Below are 24,227 nucleotides of genomic sequence, written 5' to 3' on the forward strand. Positions count from 1 at the left end.
AAGCAGAACGCGCGAGCAGGGAACGATCCCTCGCTCGGCGCGCGCTGGCCTGAGCAGCAACACGCGACACAACACAAGGCTGCGCGCAGCGTGGCCAGCAATGGCCCCGTGTGCGTGTGGCGTGTGGCTGCCTGTGGCGTGTGGCTGTGTGTGCCTTGTGCAACGATCGATCGAGCGGGGCGCGCTGCCTCGTGGCTTGATGGGGCTTGGGCGCAAGCCCAAGTGCCTCGTCTTGCGACGATTGGTACGTTTTGATTTTAATTTTGAATTTTCAGTTCGGAAATAATTTTAATTAACTTTAAAATTGATAATTTAAATTGTTTTCTTAGGAGTTTAATTTTGAATATTATAATTATTATAAATGTTAATTTATACTAATTATTTTACTAAAATTAAATCCTTGAATTAATTTAAATTCATTTAATTCAACTGAAAATAAATTAAATAAATGGATTCAATTATAATTTTATATGAGCTTTAAATTTTAATTAAACTTGTATGTTTCCGGTTAGACTAGAAATACATTTTTATGTTTAAAATTAGTAAAGCATATAAAGTTATTGGTTTAAGTGGGAGCAATTTTAGTCATAAACTCTTGATTAGGTCTACAAATCCCTTAAGGTTAAACAACTTGATTAAAATTAATAAGGACTGAATAATTGGTAGATTATTGGTGCCCTTAATCAGTTGCTGCAAATATTTATGTGATGCATAACGTGTTATACTAACTAGCTATGTGGGCCATTCATGATAATGAATGGGTGAATGGTATCACTACTACAAAATACGGTAAATCTCGACGAAGTTGCCTCGACGCTGGCGAAGACCGCTGGGAGGAAATTTAGAATCCGCGTTTCCTCGACGCTGGTTTGCGTCTTACGTATTTGTCGACAAAACATAGCGTCGAGATTTCGTCTGTGCTAGTCACGTGGGTTTCTAACCGCCAGTTGAAAGAAATAACCCCCCTAAAAAAATCTAAACTCCAATACTAATCAACCCTAGCCACCCGCCCATTCATCTTCTCTCTCCTCCCTATCCTCCAGGAACTTGAAAAGCATCAATAAATTCTCGTCTCAAATCCATCAATGGGAAAATCCAAATTCGTTTCTCTCTCCTAATACTATGCTGCTTCATCTTCCCCACTTGTTAATTCGCCGCCATTGAAAAAGAAGCACAAAAGAGGAGCTCATGGAAGAACTGCTACTCAAACCGTCGCTCCGTCGTCAATAATACTGCAGAAATCTACTATTTTTTAAATCTAAATCAAAAATGAGATTTTTCTGTGTTGACCCTATTCACTCCAGGTAATTGTATTTATTTATTTTACTTCAATGTTAGATTTTTTTCCTTAAATTTTTTTAAGGATCGACACCCTTTAAGATGAATTTGAGTCCCTTTGTTTTGTTCCTGGTGAATTATAGATCTGGTGTTGTGTTTATGAGTTTCTTTTTTTTTTCTGTTTCAAAAAAATTGGTTTTCTCTCTTCAATTTGTCGAGTATTTTGGGAATTAGGGTTATTGATTTTGTTTCTATTATTTTGGTTTGATTCATGATGATGAGGAGGGACCCTGAACAATCCGCAGATTCTATTATGAATTCAAACCTGATACGACAGATGCTCCAAAGACCAAGCACAGGATCAAGGTTTGTTGGGTTTTTAATATTTAATTTTTTTGCCATTTTTTCAGCTAATAACTATTGATAATGCTCATTTTTTTTCTTATGAATTTTACTTTGTACTTCAATTAAATAAATGATCCTGGAGTTGCAATTGTTGCATAAAATGGTGGGTGTTTGGGGGCAATGTTGAATCTTCCTATGTCTTGCTCTATTGCTGTGTTAGCGTATGAGTCCGTTTTTGGTTTTTAATACATTCTGTTGGATCGTAATGATTGAACTAATGGGTTCTGATGTTTCTGGACTATAGAATCGGGCAACTTTGATAGTCGGGAGATTCATTCAATTGAATTCACAGACAATGAAAACATTGTAGTTTATTGTTTTTACTGTTGCCAAGCAGGGTCAGGGGTGAGTCACTCTAGCTTGTTGAATTTTCTCTGTTGTGAGAAGAGAAACAAACAAAATCAATGTGTAGGAGCACAAAATTTTTAGTTTGCACAGTCTTTATATATCACTAGTAAACTTTAACTTTGAAATTCAACTACTTTATGATATTGAGCTGCAAATTCATCTATAATGTAATGGCTAGGTTAGTAAATTGGCACTGATTTCAGATTGAATGAGGATGACATTGCAGAAATGTGTCTGTTGGTGCCCTGTTTGTGTTTATTTTGGTAGCTAATTTTAGGCCTTATCATCATCAACTATCTAGGTGAGGCATTTCAAATATCATTTATTTTGAGGCATTGATTATCTGGTTGAAGGGAGCAGTTATTAAACTAGTGAAACTAGAAAAGATGATGTTCTCTAAGTAACATTTTCTTGTCCAAAATTAATCGGCCTACTACAAAACATAGGTCGTAGGTCGTGGTGTGCCAGGCCAAGGGAAAAAAGGCAGGCTAAACCTAAGGTCTCTAATATTGTTTAGGTGATATGATCAGGTCCTGTTCTGTACTAACTGTTTTTAATGCTGCTAGAACCTGCTACTGTATACACTGTTTTATGCCTTACTTGTTGGCCTGGGTTATTAGCAGAACTTCGCTTGGCTATTGGCGTGAGTTGATAGGAGAATTTTGCTTGGCTGTTGGCGTGAGTTGATAGGAGAATTTTGCTTGGCTATTGTGACTTTGTTATATTTTGCATTTGGGGACGTTAACTGAAAGTAAAAATACGATGCACCCTCTCTCAGTTCAGTTTCTAATTGCAAGGAAGCTTTCAGTTTCTAATTTCAAGCAAAATGGGAGAAATAGCTGGAACTTTAGTTCATGTAGAAAATGGACTAAAGTTTGACGTTCGACTTTCTTTTATAACTAAATCTGTAATTGTGTTTATCATGTAAGATGTAGAAATATTATATTTTTCTTATGTTTATAAAACTAGCGTACCTAATTAATTGGCATATAGGTCACTCTGTTCATTTTGAAAATACTAATGTTGGTCAGATCAGGTGGAAATTTTGGAACTGAAACTGGAGCCTTTTTTATTTTTCAAATAAGATTAAAGTAGCAAAAATTAGTTGCTTGGTATTCGGCATTGTTTGAGTAGAGAATATACTTCACTGCGGTTAGTCTTGTCTTTTGTACTCCCTCCGTCCCAAAATTATCTTCCTGCTTTCCTAAACGAGCGTCCCAAAATTATCTTCCTGTTTCTAATTTTGGCTACTAAGGTCCCCACTTTCTCATGTACGATATTAATTAAAATTGAATTAAAAACCCCACCCATGTACCATATTCCACTTTTCCCATGTACTATATTCTCTTTCACATGTACTTTATTCCACTTTTCCATACAGCTCAATCATCATTTGTACTTTATTCTACTTTTTCATGTACTATATTCCACTTTTCTTAAAATCCGTGTTTTCGGTCAAACAGGAAGATAATTATGGGACGGAGGGAGTATATACTAGGCAAGATAGAGTGGTATTTAATTGTTCCTAAACCTTATGTTTTCCTTACGCGCTACATCAAGGCCTGGATTCCCGACAATGAAGTGAGTATTAGTCTAAAAAATGCATAAACCTGTCTAGTTTTTGGGAAATTTTAATTCTTATTCAGTTACTCTTACTGGGTTTAAAATTTTATGTTCTTTATGGAAGATGTAGAACATGCTCTGATGAATCATCTTCCATTTCCTTTTGTCCATCAATGGTTACTGCCTCGGCTGTCTATTGTACAAGACTTAGTGCACTGAACTTTTTTGTGTTACTTAGATTTGAGCATACACTTCCTATAACTCTGAGTAGTACTGTTATCTATTTTGTTTTATGTTACTATTGCTATTTTTAAAAAAAATATTACAAATTTTAGATTTTTTTTCTCTTTGTTAATCTGCTTGTAATTAATTGAGTTTTCCTAGAAATTTTATGAACCGATTGATTTGCTTCAAATTAATTTAAATGATTTGCTCTCCGTATTATTTTGGATGATTTCATTCGTTATGCTCTCTAATTTCAGATAATTTTCCATTGCTCAAAACTTTTGAAGATTATGTTCAAGTATTCCTCTGTGCATTGAATAGTAAATGTTCTGACATCTTTGAGTTCCGCATTTACTACCTATGTTCTGGTAATTTTCTTCACTTACACTCAATATTTATAGATTCTTTTTTTTTTAATTTCAAAAATAATACTCCCTGCGTTCCAAATTAATACTCTCTCTATACTAGCAAATGTTCTGACCATCTATGAGTTCTGCATTTAATACCCGTGTTCTGTTAATGTAAAGTGTAGTCAGAGGCCATACTCTCTCTGTACAAAATTTCATGCATTTCAGGCACTTCAGCAGCTCCATAAGACTTTGTTCCTCCTGTTTGTTGTAGGATTTAGAAGAGCTCTACTGATTTATTAAGTGACTGCTATTTTGAGCACGCCACCTCCTAACACCTGGACTTCTCTTTCTAGTCTGTGATGTGCATAGAATTCCTCTACTAAATTGTAGAAAGCCATTGTCAATGCAACCATTAGAGTAAAAGTAATTCTTTTGTTTCTTAGCAACCATTAAATTTCTTAAATTGCTGAGCAACGAAAGCCTTCTGAATTCGTACGAGTAAACTTCCTGCTCGTGTTGTTAAACGGTTAAACCCTTTGTGTTCTTTTACAAAAGTGTTGTGTCTTTTGACAAGCTAGCTGTAGAACTTCGTCATGGACCTGATTGTCTACAGGTTATAGACTGCCGTAGTAATTGGGATGATTCTTGAGATTTCTATGTGATAATAATTGGTTTAGACATGCTTGCTTTTGCTAGTGGTTTACTCATATTTCAAAGTAGACACCCATTGGCTCTGGCCTAAGACACTTTACAATTTTAAGCCCCTGAAAATATTCGTTAGCACTTTGCTTGTGATTTGGGTCACTCTCAATTGTACAATGTAAGGTATCTCCCTAGTTGTAGGTGGTAAGACAAATGCGGTTGATTATATGGACAACTAGGCTTAATGTTCTTGGGTGAGGTTGATAAGCTGTGATTATGTGAATTATGTATAAAATGTTATCTTGCGTGAGTTTGACAATGATAAAATGCTGAGTTGTGTATTTTGTTCCTTAATTGGTGGTTTTATTTTCCCAGTTCATTGATATCTATTGCCTCTACTAAATTTACAAGTGAGCATTAATTAGCTGTGTTATTTTGGTTTGAAGGTTGCTATTCACTAAATTAAGCTTCTGAACAACTACTGTTGTTGCCTCTGCTTGTTGCTGTCTTTCTGTCTCTACATCTCAAAATTATGGCAGGGATGGATGAAGTATTTGTTACATATTAATAGGTGTTGTTTGTTGTATACAGAAGTCAATGTTCTTGTTAAAATATTATGGATAACTTAATTAATTATGTTACAGGAGCTGACTTTTGAAATTAAAATTAATAAAATAAAACCAGGTACCCTGTCGGCCCGACCCGTGATAATCGGGTACCCGAGCTGGGTACCGGTTTTCGAGGGTCGGGTCACGGGGCAATATTTTGACTACCCGCTAAGCCGGGTACCCTAATGAGTAGTTGAACACCCCTAGTAGAAACTATTACTAACCGTTTGTATATTTTTTTCTTAAGGTTCAGGATGCATTTGGAGATAATGGTGGTGGAAGAAAAGAATCAAGTGGTGATGCATAGCTCCTTCAACTATGAAGCTGATATTCTTGAACTTTGTATTGAGTGGCCTTTGTTTTGAAGATGATATTTTAGAATAATAATATTATAATAGTAGATAGGATGTTTTGGGTATTAAATTTGTGTTTGAGATACTAGCTAGTTAATTTAATAGTTTGGATAATAGGTAAACTTAATTTGATGATATAATTTGGAGCGAGCTAGTATGTATTATTACATTTAGATATATATAATATATATTAGTATCTTTACGTTATTATAATGTTGTCATTTTACAGGTTTTTGTGCTATATATAGTTTCTTTTTTTGGCAAATAAATTTCTTTATTACCAAAGAGAAGGATAACAATTAGCAAGCTAGGATAATAAATTTCTATATAGTTAATTGCATCTGTTTAGTTTTAATTAGTTTCAGGTTGATTTTGCTTCGGGCAAAAATGAAAGGGAAAAATAAATTAAATTAAATTCTCGAGGCTATATAGTGTCAAAACATGATTCGCGCAAAAAATTGTTGGTAAACCCGCAAAAAACATTACTACGCAGATGACCGTCGAGAAATATATAGCTACCCCAAACACCGTCGAGATTCTCGACGCAGAAAGGCGACAAAAATATTCTGTAGACGACAAACACCGTCGAGATTATCGACGCCTCTGGGCGTCGAGAATTTCTCTACGGCCAAATTCTCGACGCTGGCTTGGGGCGTCGAGAAAAATTTTCTCGACGCTTTTCGGCGTCGAAAAATAGCCAAAAAAGCGTCGAAAAATGACGCGTTTTGTAGTAGTGTATATATTGTATATGTACTGTTTTGCAGGTTATGAAGTGACTAGTATCGCCCAAATAGGATAGAAAATATGGTCTGCGTACCATTAATTTGAATGTAATTGGTCTAAAGTACCAAAATTGTTTTTTAATTCAAATATGGTATGCGTACCATCAAATAGTTGTAATTAGTTTAATTATAGCTTATCCTATTTGAAGAAAATGGCGCCTCCCACGGTGAAATTCAAGACGAAGTTACCATTTTCGAGACGGACTTTGAAGTTGAAGCTTCAAGATGAAGTCGGGTCATACTAGATTACATTTATCTTATGCATGTTTTAAGTTATTTATTGCTTTTAAATATGTCTTAAATATGCATGAGATCAAAGCTTGATTATGTTGCATGATTAAGGATTTTAGTTCACTTAAAATCTAACCAACATAGTAAGAGCCTTAAGTTCCAAACTTAAAAATTGAGTTAAAAGGTGCCATGCCAAAATAACACTTACTTGGATATCCTTTCTTCATCGATCTTAGTTATAGTTTTCCGCCATAGCGAGGTGTTACTTATCGATACTAAAGGGGTAAGGTACACAAATAATTGTGGGTACATGTTAGTTTTGGTGAAACTCAACGATATAAGTAAGGAGTCCTTTTATGTCGTGGCAAAATCGATAGGTTTACCTAATAAGTTCTTAGACGTACCTATCAACCAAGAGTAGTTTCTAGACTATTAGAAAAAGGCTTTTGCTTACCTAAAAGATTTTAGAATTGAGTCTAAATACATAATGTGCTTAATTCTTCAATGGATTTTAGGATCTTGGAATCATTTTATTCACACCTGCCAGAACAATAAAATCGAATAAAATGCTAATAACTTGTTTAAATTGCATGATTGCTTTAATTTTTAAGTTATTACTCATGATAAATGTTTAGACTTTGCATGCTTCAATGTATGTTTTAATTATTGTTTATAATTAAATATCTTGCACTGCAATAAATCCTTTTAGAAAGGTAACAGTAAATTTCCTCGATTGGTAGTGAATCCAAGAACGATTCACGGAAATGAGAGATATGAGCAATTTAAAATGTACGTTTCTTTTAGCGACTTTTATGGTTGTTTTCGAGTATCAAAGTCGAATGGCAAACCGATTGGTGCTTGTGAATTCAAAATACAATGTAGTTTTGAGATCATAAAGCATTGAGTTTAAACGCTCAGCTTTACCAATGGTTAACAACCTAAAATCCTTTTTCCATTTAATTCTCGAATGAGTCTAGTCCCTAGACATTCGAATAGATCGATGCTTAGAGAACTTTAGAAGCTTCTGGTAAGATCATCTAGTTGAAACAGAATATTCAACATTAATGGTAAGAACTTTGATAAAATGACATTGGACATGTCTAACAAAGTATAAAAGTCAACACTAGAGAAGTCAATTCTTAAGACTATAAGAAAGGGTACAAGAAATAGGAAAATAAGGAACAAATGAAAGGAATTTACGATTCCGTTTCTACCTATAAGTTTATGTTTAAAGAGAAGTGACCTGGCAATCAAACTTCCTTGGTATCATATACCGCTTGAGGTTCTTACTTCGGTAATAACTCAAACAATGGAAGATAGGCTACACTAATGGCCTACAAGTGGGAAATGAAGCATGGCAATGCTACATTAGTTGTAGGATCATCTAGTTTATTTTTAAGTCCTTTCAAGGCTGGAACTTAATGACTATTTTGTTCCATAATCAACATACCTAAATTTCTGCTTCAAACACAGAAAGACTCACATTCAGAAGAACAAAAACAATGCTTGTTTGTTTGTTTATTTGAATGAAATGGTCATTTACGGGTTGAGTCAATATGCTTGATTAAAACAAACAACTCTTTAACAATAAGAACTTTACAAGGTTCAAATCAATCTCTTGATTTGAGTTCCACTAATCTTTGGCATTGTTACTTGGACCATGTCAACAAGTTAACATTCAAAAGCTCTATTTTGATGGACTTTTGAAAGTTGATTGATTTCTAGATCAATTTAAGACAAGCAAGTCTTACTTGTTGAAAGTAACAAAAGATATGAACTATTGTTAGAACGCCTAGACGATAGAGTTCAAAGCTAAAGAAAGGTTATATGACTTTATTATTTCACACAGATTTGAGTGAATATAGGTTTATTTACTCAATGTGATATAAGTTTGAATCTGTTTGGCTAGTTCAAAGATTCAGAAGTATAAATCCCACTTGGCAAGAAATCATAAAGATCTAGGTTAGATCATGTTGATGATTACTTAAGTCAAGAATGATCATCAATGATTGTGTGTAGTAAATTCACAATCTAGCTCCATAAGATATGGCATATCTAAGTTGGAATGATCGAAGTCGATTAGTACATGATTCGATCAATGATGGATCATAAAGACTTTTCCTATAATTTCTAAAACAAAATGCTCAACTACCACCAAACTAAACCAAATTCGTCAAAGCTATTGAAAAGTAATTTCAGAATATCTTTTCATAATATATCTAAAGAGTTCCTAAACTCAGTGGGAGCTTAGTGTTTGTTATTCAACAAACTAAGGCCCAAGTATAGATATAAGTTTCATTGTGATTTATTCAAATGAGACACAAGGGTATTGTTCCTACGACGAATTTTTGAGAACATAATGTTTGTTTGCTCGAAATAATGTCCTTTTGGAGATTCGTTTCCAAAATGACAAGTGGGAGAAAATAGACCTCGAAAGTCTTCGAGGCGAACAACAAACATAAACGGACATTCCGGAGGCTTTTCGAAGTTCTTTAGAAAATCCGAACATGTATTCTTTAAGGACTTTAGAAGTGGATTTAAAGAATAGACATCTCTTAGAAGACTTTACAAGTGCTTCAAGGAGAACAGAATATTCAAAGGACTTTTAAGTGGCTATTGATATTCTATTGTTTGATGTTCTATACCCAAGTAGGCATAGAATTCAAGTCACTGAAACTATGAGATTCTTCTATTAGATAGTAAAGAAACATGGAGTTCAGGTCACTGAAGCTATGCGATTCTTCTAATTAGATAGTGAAGAAACCTACAACTTGCAGTCAAACTATTATCATGTAGATTAATGAGTTTGTGACCTGTAAGAAAGCTATGACGAAGCCTAGATTCCCTAAAATTTTTAGAGGCCATATATAGACTCAAATATTTTAAATGGTTAGAGGCCATAAAACATACTCAATGTTTTGATGACAAAATTGAAATTTTGTTAATTTGCAAGAATAGTTTCACACCTATTGGTTGCAAATTGGTTTTAAGGATAAAAACCATCAAACATGAAATTGTGTTCACACACAAAGCTAGATTAGTTGCTAAAGGTTACAAGCAAATTCATGGCATGTATTGTGTTGAAACCTCATGCATAATCGTAATTCTCAAGTCTATAATTCAAGCAATGATTGCATATTGGTACATATGGCAATTGGATGACAAAACATCTTCCTCAGTCAAATGTTGGAAGAGACTATGTACATGGCATGTCATAGGATTTGTGGATCCAAATAAATGCTTGAAAAGAAAAGCTAGCTTATGAAATCTAAGTACAGATTTAAGCAAGCAATTGGGAATTTGAATTGTATTTTAGTGAAGCTAATAAGTATTTTAGTTTCATAAAATGTACATGATTCTTATAGATGTATAAGAAGTTTAGTGGGAGTACATAAAACTTAATTGGTCCTATGTGTATCACACACATACCTCTCTATTGTGAAATAACATTTAAATGCTAAAAGGTTAGGTTTGAAACTATTCATCAATGATGGACCAAGGCGAAACTTAGTACATACTGGGTATTAAGATCTATTTACAAAGATCTTATTATATTGTTTTGGATTAAGTAATGGCATTTAATAAATCAAAAACGAAAGACTCCATTGGAGATATTCGACCCATATGAATAAATCTAAGTAAAGAATGTTTGAACTATGTATAAGCATTTACTAAGTTAAACATCAGAGGATCCAAGTGAGATTCGTAAACCTATATTATATGTCAAAGAATATAGCTGGATTCAGTGTCTGCTGAAATTGAATGAGCTAAAGTTACATGAATAGAATTCAATTGGGAATTATTCTGCAAAAGAATTTATCATGTATGATATAATATGAGGATCGCCAAAAATGTATCGTATGGCTTTAGGCATGACGAACATATACCAGTCTCTATTGATCTAAGTGAAAGATCAACTACATTGAGATCAAGAAAAACTTATGGTACTTGAAAAGTTACATAGAATAGTTCTTGATTCAAGGAAATAAAGATATGCTAAATATTGATGCTACACGCGTAAACACTGGCAAAGGATCAAGCAAGATTCCTTTGGAGTTAACCATTGGCAAGGACGAGCTATAGAGCATCGTGTTTTGAAAATGGCAACATGGGTTGGAGTCTTGGAGACCATGAGTTGTTGCGTGGGAAATTAAAATATTAATTTCTATGTTCCAAAGATACAGCTGGAAAGTCTTCCACATATCTGTGAACTTCTTGGATAAGCAAATCCAAACAAAGCATCACTAGCAACCTATACAGTTGAAGTAAAAGTAATTATTGCCTAAGAAGCGATGAAACAGGGTTGTTTATGTTAAAGAGTTCTTCACTGAACTTGGGTAGATCACATGTCTGTTGACTTAATGGTTTTTCATTGCAAAATGCGTAGAACCACTATTGAAGTAAGAAAGACTAGATCACACAATAAACAAACTCAAAAGATCTTATCATCCTATCTCAAAGAACATTCGATGAAAAGGATATTAAGATTGGCAAAGCATGATAACTAAACCTATGCAACAAGTGAGAGGCAACACTCACATTGTAGCACTGGAAATCAAGCATAGCTTTAAATTCCATGAACTGTTTTAAAGATGGGTTCGAGGCCCATGGTTGTAAAACATTGGGGTTGAACATTTATCATATATGAAATGTATTTTCATATTCCATTTAATCTTGGTTTAGTATTAAATGATGAGTCCCTTCAAATTTGACGATATATTCAAGATAGACTGTCAGGACCAGTCATGTGACTAAGAAATGTCTATCAAGTGAACTTGAATGTCAAAAGTTGAAAAAGGTCCCTGGTCGGAGTTTTCTATAAAGATGGACACATAGAAAACGTTAGACAACTAGAATGCAAGATGACTAGTAGTTCTGTTTCTTGAACTATGTGGACATGGAAATGTCGTAATCATTTGCATAGATACTTACTTTGGGAAGACTAGTATCGGACAGACCTATGAAACTTTACAGTAAGAGATGAAAATCTGTCATAAGTAAATTTCATTAAAATTATTAGACACTAAATCCTCAATACCTGAGTGATTTGAGATTACTTGTTTGAGAACTGGTTACTTTGACGTTGACCAACCGTCGCACCGTAAAAGGAAGCTATAAAGGCAACGCTCAGGTAATCACCTATCAAACGAAGTCTAATCTCAAGATCACAAGATTGGGATTGTCCTCCCATAAATCGGGATGAGATGCTTAAAAGTTGTACAAGGCCACTCGGAGAGCTAGAAACTGTGAAATGCATGGCCGTGCTCGGATGAATCATAGGCTATGATTATCTGTTTATTTGATCAGTTGAACTCTGAAACCGAGAAACACCTCTGGACATAATAAGGATGACAACTCTTACCTTATCTTCAAGATCAAGCATCGAGCGACAAAGGAATTAGGTAAATGCACACTTGTCCCTAAGGACAAGTGGGAGACTGAAGGAAATAGTGCCCTTGGTCCAAGTATACATATAATATTAAGTCTAATAAATGCGGTTTAGTATTAATTAATAAGTTAATAATTCAGTGAGATCAAGCGAGCTGAATGCCTGACTAGAGGCCGCTTCAGTTCAAGTGGAATTAATTATATTAATCCACAGCTTACTCTTGACTGAACCCGTAGGGTCACACAAATAGTACGTAAACGGATCAAGTATTTAATGGCATTAAATACTCCATCTATGGATATTCGGAATCGACGGATCTTGGTTTCAGTGGGAGCTGAGATCGTCACAGGCAAGAAATGAATACTCCGAAAACGATGATATTGCCGGAAACGGAAATATGGATCGTATCGGAAATATAAATATTATCCAAGTCGTAGATGTTGCCGGAAACGGAAACATGGTACGTATCGGAAAATATTATCGGAAATGGAAATATTGTCGGAATCGGAAATATTGCCGGAAACGGAAATATTGTCAGAATCGGAAATATTATCGGAATCGGAAAATAATTCCGGAAACGGAATTATTAAATATTTGTTCGAAACGGAAATTAATTCCGGAATCGAAAATATTAAATATTGTTCGTGTCGGAAATAAATTCCGGAATCGGGAATTTAATCGGAAGCGTATCGTACGAATTAGCATCGGACGAGGCCTGCCAGAGAAAGGCCCAGCACGAAGCCGGGCCATCGCCCAAAAAGCCATGCGCGCCACACGAACAGGCAAGGCCACGCCTGGCCCAGCAGGCCGTGGCAGCGCGCGCAGCGCGCGCAGTAGGCTGCGAGCATTGCTGCAGCTCGCGTGGGCTTGTAGCTCGCGTGGGCCGAGCGGCCGTGTGGGCTGCGCGCGGGCATGGCCTGCACGCTTGCGGGTCATACTCGTGTAGAGTTTGTGTTCACATACGAAACCTAAAGAGTATAGGATTTGTTTAATGATTAAATTCCTAATCCTAAAAGATAAGTTAATTAAATAAGAATTCTACTAGGATTCTAATTTAACTAATTCGTATCCTAGTAGGATTCGATTACTTATTCCATGGCCTATAAATATGAGTTAAGGGCTCATAATTTACATCGAGTATTCAAGTATTCAAAGTGATTTTGAGAGCAAAATTCAGTCACACAATTGCCTACAACTAGCCGAAAATTCCAAGTACCTTAAGGGCGATTCTAGTTGATCAAGCTTAAGGCGGATCCGGACGTGCTGTGGACTCTCTACGGAGGGACGACACTTGGAGTCCTAAAGACTTGTTCTTGTTCGGTTCGGGCGCAGCTAGGGAGGGCACGCAACAAAGTGTATGAATCTAAACTATGCTAAATGATTATGTGTAAATAATATGCTTTCATGGCTTTATGATTTTTCCGCATGATTTATGTTTTGTCATATGAATCATAACCTAACAGATTCATAGATGTTTTTTTTCCCTTGATTTTTCTTTCGCTTTTGCTTTGGAACGACGTAGACTGTGTAACGGGCGCTTGTAGGGCGAGCGTTATGTGCAGTAGTTTGATCGGAGTTTTGGTGACTCGCGATTTTCAGTTACCCTTGTTAGTGGGGTGACTTTATATATTCTAAGTAGCGCTTAGAATTTGGGAGGGGTTGTAGCCATTCTAAGGTTCGTTTTACACGATCAAACCTTAGGATTGTGCCCCTATGACGTGTGTATAGCATTAGCGTCGAGAATTTGCGATAAAATCGTCATTTCGAGCATTTTTAGAGTGTTTTTCTCAAGCCCCCAATTGTAGCTACGGGATTGGCTTGGTGCTATAATGCTTAGCATACGTTTTTATGCATTCATGGTGAGATGGATCATGAATAGTTTGAACCAGACTTGTTTAGTGCGAGGTACGTTCGAGTAGTGATTTGCTACTTCTCTTGTAAACGTCGTATTGTGCGACATTGCCATGGTCAAGGTAGTCACATGTTGAAGTGTGCCTTGACCAAAAGCTATGTGCCTTTCTTTACCCATAATCATATTTAGAAATCTTTTTGACTCACTTGCAACATCGAGATAAACGCATACTTAGCTTAAACCAACGACACTTTATTATGTTCGAAGAATTATTTGAAATCCTAGGCCTACTGTGTACAATCCGAGGTGTCCTAAGTAAGTTGACTTATAGAAGGGTTCGTACAGGATTACATGAGTGAATCAAAATACTGTTACGATTTCGGAATGCTGTCTAAGGATTTGCTGGAAGCCAGGGTGCAGGCGTCAAGATATTACTTGTGCCCGTGTGGCACATGCTTTAGGCTTTTAGGGCCATCATTTCCAGAATTGCGGGAATATAAACCGTTTTCAAATTGTCTTAGATTTACTTGGTGTATGTCTGCACAAAAGGTCAAGGTATACTTAGTTCTTTCCCTAGCTCTTTCATTTCAATTTTTTAGCCCCCAGTTGATATTATGTCTTCTCATTAATGATGCTTTCAGATTTCGATTTTAGATGCCCGTGTCATATGTCTGAGTAGGGTGAGCCTTGGTTAAGTGCCAAGTCCTATTGACAATGTCTGATTTTTTCAAAGGGGATTCGCAAGCATTTGAATTACCATGAACGGGTGCCCTGAGTTCGAAGGAACGATGGGGCGATGCCGTAGAACAATCCTCTTTACTGCAAGCTTACTGCCTTTACTACTTGTTGGCGATTATGACTGTGTCTAGTGGTGAAAGAGGGTCTTTAAGTGAGTTACTTTGCTTTAGGGAGGGTCAAGTCGAGTACTTTAGAGGTCATGGAAGCTCGCGCTAGCCCCCATTAAATTGAGGTAAAGCGGTCTTTTGAGTATTGGCTAAGTGCCTAGGAGTGTGAGTGCTCCTTCTGGCAAGGGTACGTGCCCTTATTATTTTTCGATGTGTGCTTATTTTGGCATCTTGATGACTCGGATTCTTCCTTTGACTTAAATTTTTCCTTCGATTTGGATTGCAAATAATTAAATTTCAATAAGGGACTCTATTTTTTATTCTTGTTATTCTATAGGCTTTAACATTTTTGCAAATTGGTTGAACCGAATCATGGATTGCCTACGTATCCGCCTTAAATAGATTTAATTTTGAATCAGGTCTTGCGTAGTTCTTAGCCAGAAAATGGTTTCTTAGAATGCCGATTTTAAACAAGTACGTTCGAGTGGAATCGTAATGTTTGAAATAGAGTGAAATGAGTGTACGAATATATTGGAGCGCGCGTATTTTGCGTATTTTACATGATCTTCTATCCCCAAGTGTTCGTTATTCTTCCGCATGTATATAGGAAAATATACGAACACTTTTAGGAATTAGGAGTTGAAAAGTGATAAGCAAGAACGGCGCCCAGGGCTGGGCGTTATTATTTTTGTCGCCCAGGCCTGGGCGTTGAAAACGTGTTCTGGGCTGTCTTTTTGCGCTGCTCCTTTTCGTTTTGTGCCAAATATTTGCGAATCTTTTTTGTGCGCTAAATGCTTCTTTTTATTTTTAGACGAACTTTAAAGGCGCTTTGCAAAGTTTTTTTTTTTTTTTTACGTTAAGCGTAGAATGTACTTTTCATTTGTCTTTTCTTTTATTCGTGACTCAAGACGGCTTGAAAGATGGGTTGAATGAGATAGAATAATTTGTATAGGTATTAGTCAAGCATGAGGATTGGAAAGGGTAGAAGATCGTAGAACTTTATGTAGTTTTTGTGGTATGATTTGGATTGGTTGACTCAATTCTTTTCCTTCGTTTACTTGGGTAAATATCACACTTTGGGAGGTACGGGCTAAGTATTTCATGGCTCGCTCTTTTCGCTCTCCCTTTTCTCTTTCTCTTTTTTCTTTTTGCTTGGGATTTCTCCCCCTTTTTATTTGAGCTAAAAGGTAGATGGTTGTGGTCTTTGAGTCACGAGGCGAGACTGAGTGAGCCTCGTGTGGTAGACCTATAGTGGACCTTTAATTTTAGTAGGCCTAGGGTGGACCTTTAAATTGTCTTACTTTGCAAGCGTATTTAGTCATCTCTTAAAATGTGCAAATAGCGTAGATTCAAAATGTTGTTTTTACTTTATTGAAATTTAACGAAAGAATTACATCGAAAATAATTTTTGCTTCTTTTCAGATTCCAGTTTCCGGGATTTAATTGGAAGTTGTAATTTAGACTCGAACTTTCATTAATTTTTCTGATTATAACCCGTGTATGAATACAAGGAGGTGGCCTAGACTCAAAATAATGACGTGGCGTAAGCCTATAATACTTGACCAAGCGACTTTCGGACTCAGGCTAATTGGACCATAACTTTCGTTGGTTGACACTTTAGATTTTAACCCTTGGGTGTTCATTTGTCATGCGCCATTTTGCTTAATGTTGGCAAGGTAGTTAGTTGGGAAGATCGAATTTTAATTTTTGCAAGACTAGAATCATTAGTGCGGCTTCCCTCTTAGTGTGTATTGCTTTACCCCAATGGTAGCCTTATGGCATGCCGATTTGGGTATTTTCATGGTTCGTCATGTTGCATTCATGGAAAATCTTTTAGTCCGTACTTAGAAGTACTTCAAGGAGCGAGTGGCTCGAGAGGACTATGATAGTCGTGACCCAATGTGATCATAAGCCTTGAGGCTTTTTTTTTGCCAATGGTATTGACACCTTAGGCTCACTTTGGGGGTTGTGCGACCATGCACTACAAAAAAATCTCATATAGCGACGGACCAAATCCGTCTCTAAATTGGTCAAATCCGTCGCTATGTGTGCTTAGGGACGGATTTAGGGACGGATTACATCCGTTATTAAAAACCTTGTCGCTAATTCAATTTAGGGACCGATTCCATAAAATCTGTATCTAATATTTAGAGACGGATTTAAATCCGTCCCTAAATTTAGAAACGGATTTAAATCCGTCCCTAAATTTAGAAACGGATTTTTAAATCCGTCCCTAAGTTTAGAGACGGATTTTTGAATTCGTCCCTAAATTTAGGGACGGATTCAAAATTCCGTCCCTAAAATTTAGGGACGGATTAACAAATCCGTCTCTAAAATTAGCAAGTAAAAATAATTGCTACCTATTGTTAGACGTTCGGTTCAACTCGGTCCCATTACCGGTTCGGAATCTTGCTTAGGTCAACCCGCTCCAGCTTTGCAAGGGGAAGGGATAAGGGGAATCGAACTTGTGACCTCAAAGTCACGAGAAGAAACTCTAACCAACCACACCAAATACAACTTGTATACTTCTATGTGTGAAATTGATAATAATTAAAAGAAATATTAGAAACGGAGCTAGAAAATCGATCTCTAAACTAGGGACGGATTTAACATTCCGTCTCTAAATTAGGGACGGATTTTAAATTCTGTCTCTAATTTAGAGAAATTGCTAAAACACATTAGGGACGGATTTTAAAATTTCGTCTCAAATTTAGATCTAACTTTCTACGAAGAGCCTATGAGAAATTGCTAGTGGACTTTACGTTTTGAAATTGCTAAAACACATTAGGGACGGATTTTGAATTTCGTCCCTAACTTAGAGACGGATTTTGAAATCCGTCCCTAACTTAGAGATAGATTTGGTAATCCGTCCCTAACTTAGAGACGGATTTGGTAATCCGTCCGTAAATTAGAGACAAATTTATAAATCCCTCGATAAAAGTATCGACGGATATCCAATATCCGTCTCTAAATAAATTTTGAGACGGATGTTGAATATTCCTTCTCTAAATTAGAAACGGATATAAATCCGTCGCTATATATCCGTTGCTATACGAGATTTTTTTTTCAGTGATGGAGGAATGATTTTCAGAATATGACTGTTTCTATTTTGCAAGTACTTGAATTACATAATATATTCTTTTTATTGGTGAGAGAGAGTATTGAGGCCGTAGATTCTTAGCAAGGGATGACAATTACATATAGGTGCTTATTGATTTAAATGTTAGGAAGGGAGACTCAATATGGTTTAACCTTCTAACTTGCAGAACGACACCAAGCATTAGGACCGATTCTATGTATAAGACAACTAAGACTTAGGATTTAGATTGTACTTTGGCATAGCTTAGTCTAGACTCGGATTTATTTATTTATTTTTCGAACATTATTTTTCCTTGAAAACTTTATTTGAACATCATTTTTTGAATACTTTGCCCATGTGACATTCAAGGTCATTTAATCAGCGTGCTCGGTTTTAGTGCCGGACATAGTCGTTATAGGAAGCCTAACAACGACACAAGGAGTTATTTATTTTATAAGTCGTTCTTAGAATCGAGTGCCTTTTTCCATACGTCCTCGTAGCAAATTTGTTACGATTTTTTTTATTGCTACGTATACTTTATGCGTGGGTACCGAGGCTGTTGTGCCTGACCAAAAGGCCAAGCAGCAACTTCAACGCCCAGCATGGGCGTTGGAAATGATTGGCGCCCAGCCAGGGGCGCTGAAAATGCGTCCCTGACTGGTACTCGTATTCTGTTCGCGTATCCTTTTTTCGTATATACGACTTGATTTTGCGTGTTTGCCTAATAACGTCCTTTACGCGTTGTGCGGCGTTGTGGGATCCGTTACAGGCTGTCCTGGGCATCGCTTATTTTTGTGGCGATCGCCCGGGGCTGCGGAACACGTATTTCGGTATAACTCTTTGGCCAACTGGTGTTTATGAATGTTTGGGCAATTTTTAGGGTCGTTGGTTTTCTAGTATTATTTGTCACACACAATCACATAATTCGCTACACACAACTAACATTACAACATGAAGCAGAATAATATGTCACGTAGTTTATGATAGGCTTCCATGGGTAATATTTGCGCCGGCTTGGTACCTCTTCTATCGTCCATCCAACACATGCCCCGGTCGGGGAAGTGAATTCACAAGCGAATTTCGTCTCAAGAGGCCAATCACGATGTAAGCCAAGGGGGCATGCACCAATGAGAGGGACCTAGTGGGCGAGCGATTGGGTTTGGGATAGGTGTACTACTAGCGAAAGTGCCGAGTGGACAACATTCGAAGTGTATGCACCCCCCCGGTGGCGATGGGTATCCTTATTCCCAACTCCCGAGATGAAACATGCCAAGGGAGCCAAGATTCGTTATGCGGTTCTGTCCGTTCACATTCATATGCTGATTTTCAGGTCGTCCCAACTTGATAGGGAAATAAACACGGGGTAGGATCGTTTCACCCTTCGGCTATTTTGATTACCTACGAGCACGAGTATTACATTAACATCCCCAGCGGAGTCTCCACTGTGAGGGGGTCGAAAAAGCACGAGGCTAATGCGTGACCTTGTCCCTCGTGGGCGTGACGTTGTCAGATCAAGTGTAATTGGATTTCCTGTGAGTTTACACCCAATCGACTAGTAATATAGGAGTCGTCATTCAATTTTTAATGACAATGAGAAAAACTGACAAAATCCGGTTATCGTGACATAAAGGGAGTGCAATTATGTTCGACCACGACGACCATAGGTTCCCTTGTGATCCCTGGTGTGGGGATCGCTCAACGTACACCCGCAGGGTAGAGATTGAGAGTTCGGGGGACTGTAACTACCGAGAGGAGTGCTCATCAATAACTCCAGAGCAAGGTTATCCTTACTAGCTCAGCATAAATAATTGAAGGGACATGCGTTAAACTATTAAACTATTCTGAATTGATTTTAGCAATATGCAACACATAACACTAAATCGATCGTGATTATCTTATTTAGATTGATTTAAGGTACCTAGCATGATAATTCAATTATCCAAGGTATTATCTTATTAGCGTGATAGATCAATCAAGTTAATAGTTTGACAATTTTATAAAAGGGTGATGAAAGCGATTAAATCATATGAGGGACACATTACAACGCACCCTTGAGAGGTGCGTTACGGTTCTCAGAAAACTAACCACTTGGCTTTGCTATTTCTCCTTTTATTTAACGAATCTCGGGTTTCCAAGCAATGTTCCAGTATTTAGGCTTAATTCATCAGCTACAAGGGGCAGGATGTGTTCTGTTTGACTTTTGGGTCGATTGCGACAGAACGCCGGATCAATTTCGCAGCGTGAGGCTAGGCTTAAGGCTAGAGTCAATACTCAGGTTATGGAATTGTGTGTGTGGAAAGATAGATTTTAAGATACGAATCCAAAAAGAATCCGGAGAATAAAACGGCCCCAGGCATTTTCAGCTCCCAGGGCTGGGCGCCAAAGATTTCGGCGCCCAGGGCTGGGCGTTGAAAATGTGATCTGGGCCGAGTTCTTGTCAGATTTGGACTCTTAGAACACGGAGCTTTTTGGGAGATTTATCCGAGTCTTTTAGTGCGTATTAACTTATGACGGAATGCGTCTGGGCCCGTTACGAACTCTAGGTTCGTTAGGAATTTAGTTCATACGTGACTCTTATTTTCGAATTATACCAGGAATGCAAATTCTATCTCTTTTAGGATTTATGTTGGAGTGCAACACCTAATTCTGACAGGTTTCTATCTTTTATGACTTTTCCACTTTTAACAACTACCTTTTACGGCAGTTATTATCTTTAGCAGGTTTCCATAAATAGCAGTTTTGGCTGAAATGAAAAGGGTGATTGAGATTCGTTATTTTATAGGAGATGCGTTGCCAAGTGGAGATTTGTGTTCTCGTCATCGAACCTTTCGGGAATGGGGACAAAAGTAGGTGTCTACAGACATCATTAATGTGGACAGAATGGAATGGGATATTGGGGTCCTTGAGGAACATTTCAATGAACGTGACCGTCGCTGCATTCTTGCAATCCCACTAAGTTGGCGCAATCAGAGGGACGAACTTACATGGGCATACTCAAATGATGGTGATTACACGGTTAAGACCTCATACATGTTGGGAAAGGGCTGCAACCTTGATGCTTTTCATGGAGCCTTTGTCGAGATTTGGGCAATGGATGTGAGTCCCAAAGTACGCCACTTTCTGTGGCGCTTGTGCACGGGCACACTACCGGTGAAGGAGCTGTTATGCTCTCGGTATATGAGGGATGATGCCATATGCCCGTGGTGCCAGGTAGAAGACGAAAGCGCAGGCCATGCGATATTCGACTGTATTCGGGTTAAGGAGCTATGGGAGGAGTGTGGGTGCAGTAACATGACGGGTTGGGTAGCGGCAGGCTCGATGGGCAATCTCCTGGAAAGCTGGAAGGAGCTAGATATGAAGACCAAACAGAAGGGGGCCTTCTTGGCGTGGAGTATTTGGTGTGAGAGGAATAGGTATGTGTTTGAAAATAAAATCACACCGAATGGTATTCTGTTAGCTCGTGTGCTTAGGTGGGTGGAAGACCAAGGTAAATACTCCAACCGAATCTACTCTAACCCCAAACAGATGGTGAGACGCAGCTTAAAGGTATGGGAAGCTCCCACGGGCGACGCAATCAAAATTAATGCTAATGCATCGCTGGATGAGGAAGGATGGGTGGGACTCGGGGTGATCGCACGAGACTGTTCTAGGGGAGTTCTGTTCGCAGCTACGAGGCGCACAAGGGCATATTGGCCCCCTGACATTGCAGAGGCGAAAGCAGTTGTGATGGTTGTTAGGTTGGGGAAGAGATACGGGTTAAAGGAGGTGGTGATGGAGTCCGACTGCCAACTACTTATCAATCGGCTGTCGAAAGGAGTAGTATACCTATCGGACCTGGATTCAATGCTGGGTGATATTTTTGCTTTATGTACGAATTTTAATTCCATTAGTTGGTCTCATGTTAAAAGGGAGGGTAATTTCGCAGCCCATCACCTTGCTAGGCTAGTACCGTTTGGAGACGAGCAAATATGGGAGAACCATTGTCCCCAAAGTATTGCTCCTTATGTACTCATGGACAACCTGTCCCGTACTTAATATACTAGCCGAATTTTTCCCTAAAATAACAAAAAGGTAAGATATTTTCCATCATAAGTTGATAAATTAAAGTCCCATTTAATGAGCACCCACCAAATCCCGACCTCAACTTTAATTTTCTTCCCATTTCCTCATTAACCAAAACCCCAACATACATTCATTATTCTCCCTCTCATTTCTATCTTTTTCTGTCGATATCTCTCCTTTGACTACTCAAATAACTCAAACCAACAATAAGCTAAATTGCCATGGGGATCAAGATTTATGGTAGCGCTTCCTCCTGCGCCACCCTCCGCGTAGTGGCTGCTGCTCACGAAAAGGAGGTTGATTTTGAGTTTGTTCACGTCGATATGACATCTGGTGCTCATAAACAACACCCTTATCTCTCCCTTAATGTAAGCTTGTCACCGTATTGTCATCAACTTATTGTCATCAACCCGTTTTCTTTGTTTAACCCGTCATCAACGGACATGACTATAGTCGAGGAGAATGAGGCTAAGTTAGCTAAGGTCCTTGATGTGTACGAGGCTCGTTTAGGTGTGTCTAAGTACTTAGGTGGTGAAACCTTCACCTTGGCTGATCTTCATCACTTGCCTCAATTGCATATACTAATGGACACCCAAGTCAAGAAGGTTTTCGACGAGCGCTCCCATTTTAGTGCTTGGTGCAAGGATATCTTGGCTAGGCCTGCTTGGGAGAAGACTATGGCTTTGCTGAACCAAGCTTAAGGGATTACATCAAACCCACATTATTGACATATAATGATGTGCTTGTTCAACATCTCCTTAATATTTTCCCTCATTTATACTCCCACTCCGTATGTCTCATGGTTTTTTCAAGAGTATGAATTGAAGCACGAGCATTACTGTTGTACTGTTCTTACACTAGTTTTATATGCACGTGATGTATGAACGAACATACGTAGTATATAAGAAAACAAAAATTTTTAATGTAGAAAAAAAAAATCGTAACGTTTATCTAAAGAAAATTAAGCTTCAAATTATTGGAGGATGGATTTTTTATTATGTTTGTTTGATTGAATAATGACAAAAAATTTAAACTTAAATATGATTTAATTAATTGTGACGATATTAAAATATGAAAGATAATAAATTACTTGAAAGAAAAATGCAAATTAGGTAATTAATATGTATTATATTTGGTTGTAATTAAGCATTTGATTTTGACTTTCATTTTTACTTTTTGACTTATTGTTGGTTGTCATTAAATTTGATTGATAGATATCCTTTAGATCTTTTTATTTTATTTTACAATTAACGTTAATACAATTTATGTTGTGAAATATGGTGAGAATGGAAGAGAAATTGAGAGAGAAAAATTGTGTATATTATTGCATAAACAATGGGGTATATATACATACATTAGAATATGGTTTGTTTGGAGAACAATAAACCCTAATATCTAGAATGTTGCGGAAAGAAATTAGGGTTATAATGGACATCCACATAATATGTCATAACACTCTCCCTTTGATGTCCATTATTGAAGATAATGCCTCGTTAAAACCTAGGAAACCCCTGTGGGATAAAAACCTAGTGAAGGAAAAAAAGTACATCATTCTTCATAGTAGGCTTGAGATGTTGCCTCATTCAGAACCTTACCGGGAAAACCTAATGAGACAAAATCTTGGTTAAAGGAAAAAATATTACAACGCGTATTTCTCCCCTTGATGAATACATCATTGGAGATCTTTTAATGCAATCAATCCAATATTGTCGACTAGCTTCTCAAGTGCAGCATCATAGAGTTCCTTGATTCTCCAAAGTTTAACTTGAATATTTAGTTCTCCACTTGAAATAGATGAGATGAATATCTATATCACCAATGTTTTAATAGTACCTGTAAGATCATGTGTTTTTCTCTATCTAATTCAATACATTTGTTTTCGAATTTTCCGATGCATAATATAATAATACTTTAGCTTCACCTGAGATAAATACATTTTCTTGTACATGATATTACAAAAATTTCAATATATATTGGAGGTCATAAATGGTAGTGTTCAATCAATAATGATCAAACTTTCTTTGGTCATACTTTCATGGCAATACATCATAAATAACAATATCATCGTCCAACTTGGAGGTATAATATAGCTAATAATGTTATCTACGATTTTTGTAGACCATAAAATAAAATCCATTATAAGGATATTACATAACTATATCTTATATTTTAAGGTGTCATATTTGTACAAGAATTCTTCTATGAATAATTAAGT

General features: G+C 37.1%; 2 protein-coding genes across 8 annotated transcripts; both read left to right on the forward strand.

The window, feature by feature from the left end:
• Positions 1–941: 941 nt before the first annotated feature.
• LOC110786305 (cyclin-B1-4-like) lies at positions 942–5,979 on the forward strand. 7 transcript variants are annotated; one of them, XM_056840115.1, is made up of 5 exons: positions 942–1,304; positions 1,564–1,644; positions 3,495–3,612; positions 4,077–4,187; positions 5,667–5,979. In XM_056840115.1, the coding sequence occupies exons 1-4, from the start codon at positions 1,270–1,272 to the stop codon at positions 4,134–4,136; spliced, it is 294 nt and encodes a 97-aa protein (XP_056696093.1). In that variant the 5' UTR covers positions 942–1,269; the 3' UTR covers positions 4,137–4,187; positions 5,667–5,979. The 7 variants fall into 7 exon arrangements, 3 of the variants coding, with proteins under 3 accessions (XP_056696093.1, XP_056696094.1, XP_056696095.1); XR_008930305.1 differs by lacking the exon at positions 3,495–3,612 and having other exon boundaries at positions 967–1,304; positions 1,584–1,644; XR_008930304.1 differs by lacking the exon at positions 3,495–3,612 and having other exon boundaries at positions 971–1,304; positions 1,561–1,644.
• Positions 5,980–22,233: 16,254 nt separating this feature from the next.
• On the forward strand, positions 22,234–22,713 carry LOC110786282 (glutathione S-transferase PARB-like). The gene has a single exon (XM_056839020.1). It carries the CDS (start codon positions 22,234–22,236, stop codon positions 22,711–22,713), a length of 480 nt encoding a protein of 159 aa, XP_056694998.1.
• The last annotated feature ends 1,514 nt before the right edge of the window (positions 22,714–24,227 follow it).

This window comes from Spinacia oleracea, chromosome 3 (assembly GCF_020520425.1).
Source record: "Spinacia oleracea cultivar Varoflay chromosome 3, BTI_SOV_V1, whole genome shotgun sequence".
Lineage (NCBI taxonomy): Eukaryota > Viridiplantae > Streptophyta > Magnoliopsida > Caryophyllales > Amaranthaceae > Spinacia > Spinacia oleracea.

Excerpts from the sequence above, each read along its gene's own strand:
- LOC110786282 (XM_056839020.1), top strand. The coding sequence starts at position 22,234 with ATGGGGATCAAGATTTATGGTAGCGCTTCCTCCTGCGCCACCCTCCGC.
- LOC110786305 (XM_056840115.1), top strand. The coding sequence starts at position 1,270 with ATGAGATTTTTCTGTGTTGACCCTATTCACTCCAG. Across the intron at positions 1,645-3,494 it reads AGACCAAGCACAGGATCAAG|GAAGATAATTATGGGACGGA; the intron begins GTTTGTTGGGTT and ends TCGGTCAAACAG. Across the intron at positions 3,613-4,076 it reads CCTGGATTCCCGACAATGAA|ATAATTTTCCATTGCTCAAA; the intron begins GTGAGTATTAGT and ends CTCTAATTTCAG.